Source organism: Rhagoletis zephyria, unplaced genomic scaffold (assembly GCF_001687245.7).
Source record: "Rhagoletis zephyria isolate East Lansing unplaced genomic scaffold, Rhagoletis_zephyria_1.1 Rzeph_scaffold_00344, whole genome shotgun sequence".
Classification (NCBI taxonomy): Eukaryota; Metazoa; Arthropoda; class Insecta; order Diptera; family Tephritidae; genus Rhagoletis; species Rhagoletis zephyria.
In genome coordinates, this window is record NW_016157428.1 from 11,338 (window position 1) to 27,835 (window position 16,498).

Consider the following 16,498-nt stretch of genomic DNA (forward strand, 5'->3'; position numbering starts at 1 on the left):
GTTGGTGCGGCTCTATTGGAGTTTTTGTTTTGGTAAATACTGAAGACAACAACTAATAATGAGACAAAACGCTACTACAGTGTAACATACGTACCTAGACTCAGCATCTATATCAGCAAGCGGACACACAGCTGATCTAACTAAAACAAAAATAATAGACACCAAGTCTAGTTCAGGCAATCGCCGTGTTAAGACGTGTTGTGTAATCAGTGAATTGCTTAGTGAACGAACAAGTTCTTGTCTCTTGCCTATTGGTGCTTAGTGCTTGTGTTACTACACAATAGTATACAGTTATCACATAAAGTGTATAAGAGCATAAAGTACAAACTTAAACAGGGCAGTAGTTACCCTTCGCAATAATGAACGGGGCTGACCCCCCCGATAGCAACAGGTTTCGCTTGCTCGATCCTGACTTATCGCTACCCAAAAAACGCATTAAAGTCAATGATTTTGTTCCTCTCCCGGAGATAAAACAAAACGATGACCATATTCCTTGTTTTCTAATCGCCAGTGCTACGGGACCTACCATCGAAGAAAAAATCCGCCCCTTATCGTCATATAACGTCTTTCAAATTGAAAGAGGCCTAAAACACATATGCGCTGACAGCATTGTAGTTACTGAACTGAGGTCCGGTGACCTGTTGATCAAAACCACAAATGCAAAAGCAGCCGACCGTTTCATGAAAGCCACTCACATAGGTATAAGACCTGTGAAAATAACGTCACACAAGGGCCTTAATACTATTCAAGGACGCATTTATTCGAAAAATCTGATCGATATTTCCGAGAAAGAACTGACAGAAGAACTATCCAGTCAAAAGGTTGTCGAAGTAAGGAAAGTAATGCGTAAATCAGGCGACCGTTTAGTTCCAACAGGCGCTGCTATCTTAACATTCGACCTAATTCGCAGACCAGACATCATAAAACTCGGTTGGGATAGAGTCCGTGTCCAGGAATACATCCCGAATCCCATGAGATGTCGCAATTGTCAACGTCTCGGTCACACAAAGAATAGATGCCGGAACACAGAACTCTGCAAAGAATGTGCCAATACAACACCACATGAAACATGGCAGAGGACTTTCTGCATTAACTGTGAAATTGAAGCTCACCCTTCATACGATCCTAGCTGTCCTACATTCCTGAAGCATAAATCAGTCAATAAAATAAAAATCGACCGTCGATGCACAATAAGAGATGCGTGGAAAATTTTCAATAGCAACCCAGCAGCATTTCAAATCCAACCCTTCAAAAAGAATATTAATACGCCGTCCATGGCACAGATCGTTAAAAACAATAAGCCCGCTACAAATGAAATAGATAGGAATAACAAAGAAGATAATAATGCACAGAATTCAACAACAAAGAAACCCAACAAATATCAAGAAAAATACATAAGCAACGGAACATCTAACAAACAAAAGCAGAATACGTACACCAGCAACAAGGAGTTTTTGCAGAAAAATGTAGAAGAAACCACACCAAAAAGAAAACAACCATCAAAACCAACTAACACAGACACAACTATTCTAGCATCAACTTCTAATAGCGCTACTACAACCAATGGCACGCCAACAGGCAATTTTACCCACTCAACAACAAATGAAACAGAAACATCACCTTACAGCCAATTATACAAAAAATTTCCTGACCTTAATGTCCTGATCACCCCAAAAACATTCACACATACTTGTCCCCAACGCAACATACCCAGCGAACCAGAGGAAACCGATATTACAGACTACGACTTACACCTGTCATAAAGCCATAATCGATTTATTTTTTAAATTACAATAACTAACCTATGGATCTTGGTATCAACATTACAATATTACAATGGAACATACAAGGGTTCTTAAATAATAAATTCGGTTTAGAATTACTTGTATCCAAACACAACCCAGATGTTATTCTTTTACAAGAAACCCACTTAATCGAAAAAAACAAACACTTGCTACACCTGCCACACTACAAAGCATACCACTTCAACAAAGACTACTCCTATTCTAAAGCGGGAATTGCAATCCTCATAAAACAAAATATAAACACATCCAACCATAAAGTATCAACCAACAACTTACTTTTCCAATCAATCACTATACACGCATTGAAAGACCTGCACGTAACTAATATTTATCGCGAAACTGACCTTTTCTTAACTACTCAGCATTTAGACGACATACATTCCTACCATGATGGATACCACATTTTGGGCGGCGACTTAAATGCACATAATACCCTGTGGGGATCAAAGAAAACAACGCAAAATGGAAAAATGTGGGAAGACTTCTCTAACGAAAAACAGCTAGTGGTACTAAATGACGGTTCCCCAACACTGCACAATACAAGGAACTCATTAACGAACGTAGACGTCTCATTTGCTTGCGGAGGGATAGCCTCGGTCCTGAACTGGTTATGCCTTCCACCATCAGGCTCCAGCGACCACTTCCCGATACTTATTTTCAATAACACACAAAACAAGGTCAGCAGAATTATCCCTATGTTCAACACTAACAAAGCCAAGTGGCCACTGTTTGAAAATAAAACTAACATCTACTCACAAATGTTTTCTGAGTCAAGCAATGTCAACAGAGAAGCGGCACAGATAAAAAAAGCGTTGAGAAAAGCTGCAAACGAAGCCATGCCTACTACTTACTCTACTCACAATCGAAATAACCCAGTTTGGTTCAACTCACGAATTGCGAATTTAATCAAGGTAAAAAACATTGCTTGGAAAAACTTGAAAAACTCCCAAACAACCAATAACAGCTTAGAGTTTCGCAAGGCTAGTGCAGTAGTACGTAGAGCATGCAAGCAAGCCAAACAAGAGACGTGGAATAAGTTCCTAAACTCACTCAATCCAACACTCGACACAAAACATCTTTGGCAAAAAATTAAAAAAATCAAATGTCAACGTTTTTCCAACTTTCCACAAATACTTACTAACAACTCCGTTCTTAAGCATCCAGAGCAAATAGCTGAAGCCCTAGGGGCGCATTGGAGCGCATCAAGCGCAAACGACGCGTTTGACATAACTATAGTCAGCAACAAATGCTCTTTTAACATAGATGCTTTACAACGCATCTGTCCTTCTACGCAAACGTGCCATAAAATAACACTCGGAGAACTGGAGGCAAGTCTTAAAACAACTAAGGGCCATGACAAAATAACATACACAATGGTAAAAAATGCATCTACAGCACTTAAGTCTCGAATATGCAGACTTTTCAATCGAATTATCGAAACAGCAATCTACCCACATGAATGGAAGCACACAATTCTTACACCTGTGCCGAAACCTGGGAAAAGTCCCAATTCGGTTGAGGGGTACCGTCCTATCTCGCTACTACCCACGTTGGCAAAAATATTCGACAAAATCTTAGCCAACAGAATATGGACCGACTTCGGTAACAAACTAGAAGCCGAACAACACGCATTTTTCCCCAAACATGGAGTACACACCCTTATTCACACTCTCGAAAATCAGTTGAAACGTTCAAGTGGAGAACACACCGTCGTTCTGTCTGAAGACCTGGCAAAGGCGTATGATAGAGTAATAGCTACTGAAGTAATTAAAGAAATGCACAAGTGCGGTATTCCGACGAATATCCTCAAACTCTCTTTATCCTTCTAATCGTTCAGAAGGATTACAGTCAGAGTTGACGGATTCCTTTCGAAGGTAAAAAAGTTAGAAAACGGAGTCCCACAGGGATCCCCGCTTTCAGTAGTACTCTACACGTTCTATGCCAATTCTCTAATAAAAAAGATAAAAGACGTCGAAGGGATTTCCTACTTGGGTGTATATGCAGACAATATTTTCGCAGCAGCTTCCGGAACGCACGAAACAGTCACGCAATGTCTACAAAACCTAGATGAAAGAATAAACAAATGGGCTAACTCAACCGGAGCCGCAGTCCCCATAGAAGTAGCAACGGCCCTCCATGTATACCGTAAAAACAATTGCGGTGCTAACTCGGTACACATTCGGGAACGAACAATTCCTTTGAAAAATAATATGCGCATACTTGGTGTACATTTCTCTAAAAACATGTTATGGAACTGTTGAAATAATTTGTATATTTTAGTTACATGGTAACCCTATTTTATTTATATAGACCTTCTGTCACATTTCACTCATCCAGTCACTTCTAAAAACTTCCTTTTGCAAGCAGGCTTTGCGGATCTGATTACATTTGTTATTTCTAAATAAAAACTGAATTGCTTTGTACATATCAAAATAACGCGTTTTGTTTAAAAGGTTATGGGCCCAGGCACGGTTCCACTGCGCGGAAAATTGTTAAGTGTTTTAATATTGATAAAAGCAAATAGTTGGACATTTTGTATATTCATACCAGCAAGTAGAAGTTTCGTTTTTTTTTAATATAATAAAGAAATATTTTAATTGAAGTAATGTCTTCGGAAAGCGAAATAAAAATTGAGAAACTTCAAGATAGTTCACAGTGGCTGACATGGAAATTCCAAATGGTGCAAATTTTGGAAGCTGGCGAAATGTTTGGTGTGGTCAACGGAGAAGAGTTATTGCCTAGCGCAGGTGAGCAGGAACAGAAGAGTTGGCGTAAACTTGATGCCAAAGCTCGCCGGACAATAAGTACAGCATTGGGAAAACAACCGCTTCTGCAAATTCTTAACTGTGCTTCTGCGAAGAGCATGTGGGATACACTCAAAAGTGTATACGAACAAACATCAACAGCGAGCGTATTGTTTTTGTTGCAGAAATATTACAGCTACTCGAAAGATCCAGAAGATGATATTGCGACTTTTTTGTCGAAGCTAATGGAAATTGTGCAGCATCTTCGTGATCAGGGCGAAATCATATCAGACTCGATGATTATGACGAAAGTTTTAATTTCATTACCGGCGGAATACAATCATTTCCATAGTGCTTGGGAATCGGTGCGGCCAGCAGATCAGAATCTAAATAATTTGAGAGCCAGACTCATGGCTGAAGAAATTCGTTTGAGTGCTCAAGAAAAAGTCAAAGCAGAGGCTTTTGTAGCCAGGCACCAGAGCCGGCCAAAAACCAAGAAGCATCAGAATAATAACAGAAAAACAACAACAAAGGGCGGATGTTTTAAATGTGGTTCAAAAGAACATTTTAAACGGGACTGTCCGCAAGTGGCTAAATCGGCAAAGAATGAGACTCAACATAAAAATGTCGAAGCGCTGGTGTGTGGAGCAAATGTAAGCGGTAAGCAAGAGAGCTGGATGCTTGATTCAGGGGCAACGGATCACATGAGCAACCGACGCGATTGGTTCGTCACATTTGAACACTACAATGATATCGTCAGAGTTGGCGATGGGCGTGCTATTAAAGCAGCAGGTAAAGGTGACATTAATGTTTTAGTTAACGACGGGCAAGAATGGGTGCAGAAAGTTTTGACTAACGTGCTTTATGTGCCGGACATTCACTACAATTTGTTTTCACAAACAAAGGCGCTAGATCGTGGATTTCATTTTCGGTCGGATAGCGGTAACTGCAAGTTCGTCAGAAAGGACGGAAGCACCGTAGCAGTGGGAGTGCGTCATGAAAAATTGTTTCATATGCTGATAAAGGTTCCGGAAAGTACTATGGCAAATATTGCAGCAAATGAAAAGTTATCTTTGCGTACATGGCATGATCGAATGGGTCATCAGAATGCGGCACATGTTAGGCAATTTCTCAAGAGCGTAAATGCGAATTTCATTGATGAGGAATTTACATGTGAAGGATGTATTCTGGGCAAACAACATAGAGGCAGCTTTAAATCGCGTGAAGTAAAGTCAAAAGGCTGTGGAGAACTCTGTTTTGCAGATGTATGCGGCCCAATGCAAGAAAAATCCATCGGCGGTGCTAGGTATTTTTTACTTATTAAAGATGATTATTCGCATTTACGTTTCGTGTACTTCATGAAAGAAAAATCAGAAGCACCTAGTGCTATCAAAAGTTTTTTGATGCAAGCTGAAAAAATTGATCAGCATGTAATTAAGCGAATGCGAACAGATAATGGGCTTGAATTTGTCAACGACGAGTTGGCTAAGATTTTTAACCAGTTTGGAGTTAAACATGAACGAACGGTGCCGTACACCCCGCAACAAAACGGTGGTGCGGAGCGAGAAATGCGAACAGTGATGGAACTAGCGCGCACAATGCTTTACGCAAAAGAAATGCAGCTTAAATTTTGGGCAGAAGCCGTCAATACGGTAGTATACGTTTTAAATCGTACTGGAACCAGTACGGTGGCGCTAAAAACTCCACATGAGTTATGGTATGGGGAGCCAGCAAAATTTAAGCATTTGCGAAGTTTTGGTGAAGAAGTTTATGTACATATACCTAAAGAAAAGCGGCGCAAGTTGGATGCTAAATCGTGGAAAGGAATTTTCATCGGCTATGCTGACAACCACAAAGCATTTAGAGTTTGGAACCCAGAACATCGAAAAGTTGAAATTTCGTGTGATGTGCAGTTTCTTCCAGAGGCAGTGACTTTGAAATTGCAAACAGATGGATCGCAAGAACAATGTTTTGAAAACTTGCATGATGTTGTGAAGTGTGAAGAAGAGGAAGATAAGCGAGATGACGATGTTGAGTTTGTTGACGACGACGTATTTTATGACACGGTAAATGAAAACAACTACAAAAATAACAACGATGAGAGCTGCATAGCTCGTCGTCTACGCAGCAGAACAACTTCACAACATACAGCGGCTATTGTGATATGCGAGGAGCCGAAATCATATGCAGAGGCTATGCAGTCGGACGATTGCGGAAAATGGAAGCAAGCTATGGATGACGAATTCGACTCATTGATCGAAAATGGAACGTGGACACTGGTTGAAAGACCGCCAGGTCAGAAAATCATTGATAACAAATGGGTTTATAAGCTCAAACAAGATGCCGAAGGAAAAGTTGACCGCTATAAAGCGCGTTTGGTTGCGAGGGGTTTTACCCAAGTGCATGGCGTTGACTACGAGGAAACTTTTAGTCCAGTGGCGAGATTTACTTCGATTCGTTGCATTTTGGCTATGGCAGCAGTTCGTAAAATGCATCTTATGCAATTTGACGTAAAGACGGCATTTTTATACGGCGATCTTAGCGAGAATGTTTTTATGCAGCAGCCGAAGGGGTATGACGACGGAAGTGGTCGTGTATGCAAACTGGTGAAAAGCTTATACGGGCTTAAGCAAGCATCACGGTGCTGGAATAAGACGTTTACAGATTTTCTTCAACATTTTGGGCTCGAGATGTCAAAGCACGATTCATGTGTTTTTACGCGCAACACTAAAGATGGGTGTTTGATTTTGGCTATCTACATTGATGATGGTCTAGTTGCAGCAACAAATAGTGAGCTCATTACGGGGCTCATGAAACATCTACAGGAAGAGTTTAAAGTAAAATTCTTCGCAGCAAAGTTATTTTTAGGACTTGAAATTCAGCGTGACGCTGATGGTTCAATTTTCATTGGTCAAAAGGCTTATGCCAATAAGGTAATTGCTAGGTTTAATATGCAAAATTCTTCTATTGCAGTCACACCTGCTGACAGTTCCAACAATTTGAGTGATTTTGGCAAAAATGATGGTGATCCGATAAAGTTTCCCTACAGAGAGGCAGTTGGTAGTCTTATGTATCTGGCGGTGGCTACAAGGCCGGATATAGCCTTTGCCGTGTCAAATGTGAGTCGGTACCTTGAAAAGCCGGCGGCAGCGCACATTAAAGCAGTGAAGCGAATATTGCGGTACCTCAATGGCACGACGAGCATGGGTATCTTTTACAACAGCAACAGTGACCTTGAATTACGTGGTTACAGTGATGCAGACTACGCTGGTGATGTCCAGACACGAAAGTCAACATCAGGTTTTGTGTTCATGGTCGGCGATGGCATAGTGAGCTGGTGCTCAGAACGGCAGAAGTGTGTATCTCTATCGACTACAGAAGCCGAGTACATTGCTGCTTCTTGTGCAGTAAAAGAGCTGGTGTGGCTCAGGCGCTTTTGGCTTGGTCTTGGTGGTCCCGATATGACGGTATTTTGTGTTGACAACCAAAGCGCCATTCGACTTATAAAGAATCCCGAGTTTCACAAAAGAACGAAACATATTGATGTGCGCTACCACTACATTCGCGATAAGTATGAGGAGAATATTTTTGCACTACAATATGTTTCCTCAACTGATCAACTGGCGGACGGTCTAACAAAGGCGCTTCCAAAAGTTAAATTTTTTCATTTTAGAGACCAATTAGGTTTAAAACTCATGTATTAGCTGATTAGGTTTTGTAAATATGAAATGTAACTAAAAAGTGGGAGTGTTGAAATAATTTGTATATTTTAGTTACATGGTAACCCTATTTTATTTATATAGACCTTCTGTCACATTTCACTCATCCAGTCACTTCTAAAAACTTCCTTTTGCAAGCAGGCTTTGCGGATCTGATTACATTTGTTATTTCTAAATAAAAACTGAATTGCTTTGTACATATCAAAATAACGCGTTTTGTTTAAACACGTTAACGTGCTGAAAGACAAACTGAAAAAAGTCAACAACATGCTCAAAGTCATTTGTTCTAAAAGAAAAGGTCCGCACATAGAAACTGCCATTGCCATCTGTCGCACACTCACCGAAGGCGTACTACAACACTGTATAACGCTCTACGGCTGGACATCCAAAAGAAACATCAAAGCCCTCAACACCGAAATCTACAATTGCTACAGAATAGCCACCGGCTTACTGAAAGCAACTCCCATACCTGCTCTAAAAATAGAAGCGCGAATTCGAGATTTTGAAAATTTACTGTTCAAAAGTTCCTCCAAACTAGCGGCTAAGTCCATCACGGATAACAAACATCCCCTTCACAACATGGTATGGAACCTCATCGACACAACAGAACGTAGGAGGGCACCCGCCCACAAAACGAGCAGTTTAAAAAGAATAATCATGATGTTACATGACACACATATACCTATTCCAAGCAAACCGCCACTGAGCAAGGAAAACATAACTAATCTTATCACAGTAGACACATCACTTAACACAACCAAAAAGAAATCAACTTGTCAACAAGCATACATACAAGGATTGTTGGAAATCACCAACGAGACAGACCCCCAACTTCTCCTTTTCACAGACGGATCGGTAAATTTTAGCACACCCTCATACGCTGTAGTATCGCAAACAGCAGGCAATCAATTTGCAGTTATCCATCAAGCTCTGTTACCAATGCACACAGGTATTTTTTGCGCCGAACTAACAGCGATCAAGAAAGCAATATCACTTGCTGCACAACTAAAAAAGAAAACCCTTATTTGCTCAGACAGTCTCAGCGCCCTTAATGCAATATCAGATGAACGTAATGAAGCTCACCTCTTTGTGTCAGATGCCAGTCTACAGCAACCTATTAGACTTCTATGGGTACCCGGGCACACCGGAATAGAAGGCAATGTAAGGGCGGATCAAGCGGCCAAAGAATGCTTTTCGCTACCTCTAATAACAGAAGTCCCAATCCACTCAAGTGTCATAACAAGAACGACAAAAGCGGTGCAGATGGAAGCCGAACTGAAAATCGCAGCCGACCTCAGAACCTTCCTACACAGGCATAATTTCGATATCCCTAGACATAATTACGACACACAACTCACTCGTAATCAATGCATTAAGTTAGCCAGGCTTCGGACAGGCACTACACTCTTTAACACATCACACCTTTTCACAAAAACACACCCACGAACATGTTCTTTTTGTGCAACATCCCTCACAATAGAGCATGTATTAACAACCTGCCCTCACTCGTTATTAAAAAAAAGCATCAAGGAAATACTGAATTGCAGGAACAGCAACATTAAAGAAATAGAGGAAGCACTCCGTATACACCACCTCAATGAAGAAACTTAATACAATACACATATGTATTCTAAGGCACTCAATGACCTAGACGTCCGGTGCCTATATCATATTTTGCAAATTCATTTGCAATCTATGCTAAATAAATAAATAAATAAATAAATAAAAATAATAGACAAAGAAAAGAGGGAGAGAACAAGATTCACGTTGGAAAGCTTACGGATATTACAGAAGAGGGACAAGACAGGGAACAAAAAGGAAGACACGGATGACATCGCGACTGCTTATTTATCATGTTTATAGCTAAAATCAACAGTATGACAAGTTTACCTCACGACGTTGGTATCGATGCGGACCAATTAGTTTAAGTTTTTATGTTATTTATTTGTTTATATATGTACGTGAATTTTGAAACTCGTGTTCATATGTAAGTGCAAAATTTTAAAAATCCTTTAAAAATCTGTGATTGATTTTTATTATTGTTTGTAGAACTGTTCACACATTTTTTATGTCATTACTAATTTTAAATTGTATGTCTATTTATATGTATGTTGATGAGAATATAAAAGGAGAATAAAACACCCCTGAAGATGCTAAGGATTTTAGCGAAACGTCGGGAAAAAACAGTGTTTTCTTGCACATAAAAGGGATCAATAAGCCTATGAAATACCTAAAAAAATATACCAAAAATTGATCATCAACTAATAATCAAATGGTATAATCTCGGAAGGCCTGCCGAATTATATATTTTTTCTTTTTATTAAACATCAACGAAGAATCACAACAACAAACATGAAGGACTTCTACAAACATATGAAGTACAAACACGGCGAACACACATGCATGACACTGAAACGTTACAGTAAACTAAAACAGAAGTTAACCAAACAGATGGCGCAACTTAAGTTCTTATTAGAATGCAGGAAATATAACCTACTGCCAAATCACTTGACAAATGCAATCAAGAAGGTTAATATAAACACCACATCCCACAAACTAAAAGCACAAACCGAAAAACCAAAACTACTTTTTTTTAAAGAAAATACTCAATATAGAAATCACACAAACAAACATGAATATTAAGACTTCAAAGACCCATCTACATCACGCGCAACAACAACTTAAACACAGCATAAGCAAAATAGAACTGGATTCCTTTATCTGCAAGCAAGACTGCCTCAGCCAGAGAATTAAAAAAGAACGCGAAACAATACAAACATCGAGAGACTAAAATACCAACAAATGCAGAACCTGGGAATAGATTTAAACAACGATAGGTTTGTAAACAAAACGGACATAGATTTCCCAGTAGAAACAAAATGGCTGCTGTCATTAGGCAGGAAATTCACACTGCCCACAACGAAGACTAGTTTCCAACCGATCCGAATGATTGCAGAAATTGAACAAATCATACAACAAGAAAAGGATGACAGAGTCAAGGAAATTGCAAGATGCAAACTCAGCAATAATATAATACAATTTAAACGGAATATAAGGCACAACTCAGCAGAAAAATTTATATTAGAAACATTCAATAAGACCAAAACTTTCTTAAAGTCGCACAAAGACGATATTATCTTAACAGACGCAGATAAGGGAAACAAAACAGTGGTAATGTACAAAGAGGACTACACAGAAAAGATGAACAAACTACTTGATGACAAAAACACGTATAAAATAGTAAGAAACGATCCAACAAATGCACTACAGAGGAAGAACAACACTCTGGTTGACGAATTGTACAAAAGCAAAATTATTGACTACAGAGGTAAACAACAACTCGTATGCACAGCAGCGATTGCACCACGACTTTACGGATTACCAAAGATCCACAAACCTGACTTGCCCTTAAGGCCAATTTGTTCGTCCATCAATGTTCCGTGTTATGGTTTGTCCAAATATGTAGGTAAGATTCTCAGTAATCTCATCTCTGAGGAATACAATATAAAAAATGCGTTCAGATTAAAAGATAAACNCTGGTTTGTCCAAATATGTAGGTCAGATTCTCAGTAATCTCATCTCTGAGGAATACAATATAAAAAATGCGTTCAGATTAAAAGATAAACTGGATAAAGTAAAAGTAAGTGAGGAAGAATTGCTGGTGTCTTTTGATGTGGTATCGTTGTTTACCAACATTCCGATACCCTTAGCCATTAATATCATAATGTCAAAATGGAGCACAATAAAACAGTCGACGAACATCCCCAAAAACAAATTTCTAAATATCCTTAATTTCTGCCTGAAGGATAATAATTATTTCGCGTGCAACGAAAAATTCTACATTCANGGCAAAGAAAAATTCTACATTCAAACCTTTGGAATGCCAATGGGAAACCCTCTCTCACCCACTATTGCTGACATTATAATGGACGATTTACTGAACGCAACTATGATAGAACTTAAAGAAATCTATAAAATTGATATACAATTTATAGTAAAATATGTGGATGACATTTTTGCCATAGTTAAACGAAAGGATGTGGACATTATATTGAAAACACTCAACAAATATCATCGAAAATTGCAGTTCACAATAGAAACAGAGGCAAATTTCCGGATCCCATTTTTAGACGTTATGATCCATAGAAGAAATGACTCTTTAATACTTGACTGGTATTCGAAACCTACATCCTCGGGACGTTTAATAAATTATTTGTCGTCACAACCCTCTAAGTACAAAATTAATACTGCTAAGAACTTAATTAATAAGATACTAAAAATAAGCCATCAACAATTTCATGACACAAATATAAAGAAAATATTCAACATTCTTAGAAGTAACAACTACCCGGAGCACATAATTCATAGCCTAGTTAAACAAATAACAACACAAATTAATGACAAACGCAATAACCCTACGATCACAACAACTAATAATGAGACAAAACGCTACTACAGTGTAACATACGTACCTAGACTCAGCGAAAAAATTGATCGCAAGAAATACACTAACAACCAAAATACAATACTAGCATACCGATCAAATCACACGTTGTCTTCAGTAATTACCAAAACATAGAGCCGCACCAACAAAATAACGTAGTGTACGAAATAACATGCGAAGGAAGTGAAAACGAAAAGTGTAATAAAATTTACATTGGAACGACAAAAAGTCCGCGTGCAGTTCGCTTATCGGAGCATGAAGCGGACATCAAGAAGAACAAGAGCAACACGGCACTATCACAACACATATCAGCAAGCGGACACACAGCTGATCTAACTAAAACGAAAATAATAGACAAAGAAAAGAGGGAGAGAACAAGATTCACGTTGGAAAGCTTACGGATATTACAGAAGAGGGACAAGACAATGAACAAAAAGGAAGACACGGATGACATCGCGACTGCTTATTTATTATGTTTACAGCTAAAATCAACAGTATGACAAGTATACCACATGACGTTGGTATCGATGCGGACCAATTAGTTTAAGTTTTTATGTTATTTATTTGTTTATATATGTACGTGAATTTTGAAACTCGTGTTCATATGTAAGTGCAAAATTTTAAAAATCCTTTAAAAATCTGTGATTGTTTTTTATTATTGTTTGTAGAACTGTTCACATATTTTTTATGTCATTAATAATTTTAAATTGTATGTCTATTTATATGTATGTTGATGTTAATATAAAAGGAGAATAAAACACCCCTGAAGATGCTAAGGATTTTAGCGAAACGTCGGGTAAAAACGTGAAGAACAGTGTTTTCTTGCACATAAAAGGGATCAATAAGCCTTTGTGAATATTCGTTACTAAAAGATAAATACCAATGAAGCATATGTGATTTATGTTTAAAGTTTAAAATTGGATTAATAATTAAGAAATATACACTCTTCGTTATTTGAATAGCGCATCCTTTTAATACTTAGTAGGTACAGTTTTCCTTTTGGTTGCTTAATATTCATTAACTTTTTATAAAAATATAGCATATTCTACGTCTACATCCCATTTAAAAAATTTTTGAAAATTAAAAAAAAAAATAAACATAGGCGCGACAATTTTTTTTGTTCACGGTGCTGAGCATTTTATTCCATTTAAAAATTTTGTTAAGCATACTTTATATGGTAGAAAATCCAAAAAATGGCGTGCTATTCAAATGACGAGGAATGTATATATGTAGTATATTTTTGTTATTTTTATACTACGCAATTATATGTAGGTAAATTTTTTGAAAAATTGTCCTGCATTTTCAAAATATATTTATGGTCACCGTAGTTATAGGACACAAATCTAAATTAAGCCTAGATAACAAAATGTCGCTTTTTAGTACGATGATTAAACCATGTTGGGCATATGGAATCGGGCTTTGGGGCACAGCGTGCAATTCTATTTTGAACAGACTTCAAAGACTGCAGTCACTAATTTTACGCGCCATATGCGGAGCACCACGGTACATAAAAAATACGAATATCCACAAAGATCTTAATGTAAATACGGTGCATAAGGACATAAGAGGGCTAAGCACCAGTTACTCAGCACGGTTAATGAACCATCCAAATAGACTAGCGAGAGATCTTCTTAGCCCGAGATATGCAAGAAGACTGAAAAGATAGGATTTCTCCGATATTATCGAATGATGCGCAATATAATAAATTTCGATATCCGTAATATATCAATTTCGGCTCTGGAACTCGTCCCTTCAGACCGACTACCCAACACCAGTGTCAGTGCGGCTCGGAAACTTGTCCTTTATGACCGAACACAGCCTACTGGATTGTAATTACTTAAATATTGAGAAGCGAAGGCGTGGCGTGGAAACTAGTCCTTTCCACCCGCCCAGGCAGTGCGGCTCTGGAACTCGTCCCTTCAGACCGACTACCCAACACCAGTGTCAGTGCGGCTCGGAAACTTGTCCTTTATGACCGAACACAGCCTACTGGATTGTAATTACTTAAATATTGAGAAGCGAAGGCGTGGCGTGGAAACTAGTCCTTTCCACCCGCCCAGGCAGTGCGGCTCTGGAACTCGTCCCTTCAGACCGACTACCCAACACCAGTGTCAGTGCGGCTCGGAAACTTGTCCTTTATGACCGAACACAGCCTACTGGATTGTAATTACTTAAATATTGAGAAGCGAAGGCGTGGCGTGGAAACTAGTCCTTTCCACCCGCCCAGGCAGTGCGGCTCTGGAACTTGTCCTTTCAGACCGCCTGTATTGTCGGCAAAGATCGGCGGAAGTATTTTTGGGCAGAACTTTTTTCGGTGTAGGCGGCCTTCGGCCGCGCTTAGAGATTATAGCCCTTACTGAGTAGAATTGCCCCTTCTCTGTATTGCCGAAAAAAAAAACGGCGGAAGTATTTTAGCGCCGAACTTCTTTCTGCGTAGGCGGCCTTCGACCGCACTTAGGGATTGTAACCTTTGCTAAGTTGAATTTTCTCTTCTGTGTTGCCGGAAAAGACCGCCGGAAGTATTTTTGCGCATAAGATTATAACCCTTACTAAGTATAATTCTCTTTTCTGTGTTGTCGGCAAAGATCGGCGGAAGAATTTTAGCGCCGAACTTCTTTCTGCGTAGGGGGCCTTCGGCCGCGCTTAAGGATTATAACCCTTGCTAAGTTGAATTCTCTGTTGCAGGAAAAGATCGGCGGACGTATTTTTGCGCAGAAATTCTCTCTGCGTAGGCGGCTTTCGGCCGCGCTTAGGCATGATAACCCTTACTAAGTAGAATTGCCCTTTCTATGTTGCCGGAAAAGAGCGGCGGAATTAATTTTACGAAGAACTTCTTTCAGCGTAGACGGCCTTTGGTCGCGCATAGGGATTATAACCCTAACTAAGTAGATTTATCGTTTCTGTGTGGCCTGTGAAGATGGTGGGAAGTATTTTTGCGCAGAACTCCTTTCTGCGTAGGCGGCCTTCGGCGAATTTGTATTCCCAATTTCCATATAAATTATAAGTTTATACTAAAAAACGCCGCTGGAGAAATATATTCAAATATAGTGTTTGAAAAGGGCCGCAGGCGAAAATTTGAAATAACAATTGGCGCGATTTTTGTTCCAAATTTTCACAAAATTCATATTAAATTACTGTTTTGTTTATACTAAAAAAGGGCGAAACTTAATATCCATACTTTCCGATTTTTAAGCTCAAAAAAAAAAATACGGGAAATACTTTTAACTATTTCTTTCGATTACAAAGAATGCGTGTCAATTACTTTAAATTTTCTTGAAGAAATATTTACATACATATGTATCTCTAGACCAAAAAGTTTTATTATAAAATTTCTTTTTCTTTGTATATATCTCTAGACCAAAAAATTTTAAGAGAACATTTCTTTTTCATTTATTGAGCGTGTTTTTATATGCCTTCTCTCTTTAGATCTGGAAACTATGTTTTAGGCTCAAAAGTGACGTTATCCCAATTTGGGTTTGACACCTTATATGAAGTGACATAACCCCAAGTAAAAAAATTTGCTTTCTGTCACTGTATAAGGAGTGACATACATAATTCCAAATTTTAAAATTGGAGTTTTGCTACTTGTGGTTATGTCATGGTACCGAAAAAATTAGGTGTTATCAAATTAAACAATTATAAATACTTTATGACATCCACAAGAATATTTTGGTTCAAGTCGCGTTTAATCGTGAGCTAGACCGCGATGAAAATGTATATAAATACCAATTTTTTACTGAAGAAAATTTGAATTGCAAAGTTTTCCGTCCAGTAAATGACCTCACA

At 38.7% G+C, this 16,498-nt stretch overlaps 2 protein-coding genes across 3 annotated transcripts; both read left to right on the forward strand.

The window, feature by feature from the left end:
* Positions 1-359: 359 nt before the first annotated feature.
* Positions 360-1,763, forward strand: LOC108359128 (uncharacterized). The gene has a single exon (XM_017610806.1). It carries the CDS (start codon positions 360-362, stop codon positions 1,761-1,763), a length of 1,404 nt encoding a protein of 467 aa, XP_017466295.1.
* A 9,287-nt stretch (positions 1,764-11,050) lies between these two features.
* LOC108359133 (uncharacterized) lies at positions 11,051-12,022 on the forward strand. 2 transcript variants are annotated; one of them, XM_017610823.1, is made up of 2 exons: positions 11,051-11,734; positions 11,881-12,022. In XM_017610823.1, the coding sequence occupies exons 1-2, from the start codon at positions 11,071-11,073 to the stop codon at positions 11,883-11,885; spliced, it is 669 nt and encodes a 222-aa protein (XP_017466312.1). In that variant the 5' UTR covers positions 11,051-11,070; the 3' UTR covers positions 11,886-12,022. The 2 variants fall into 2 exon arrangements, with proteins under 2 accessions (XP_017466312.1, XP_017466311.1); XM_017610822.1 differs by having other exon boundaries at positions 11,051-11,730.
* Positions 12,023-16,498: the final 4,476 nt, after the last annotated feature.

Bases quoted from the DNA above. Each gene is read 5' to 3' on its own strand.
- LOC108359128 (XM_017610806.1), top strand. From the start codon at position 360: ATGAACGGGGCTGACCCCCCCGATAGCAACAGGTTTCGCTTGCTCGAT.
- LOC108359133 (XM_017610822.1), top strand. From the start codon at position 11,071: ATGCAGAACCTGGGAATAGATTTAAACAACGATAGGTTTGTAAACAAA.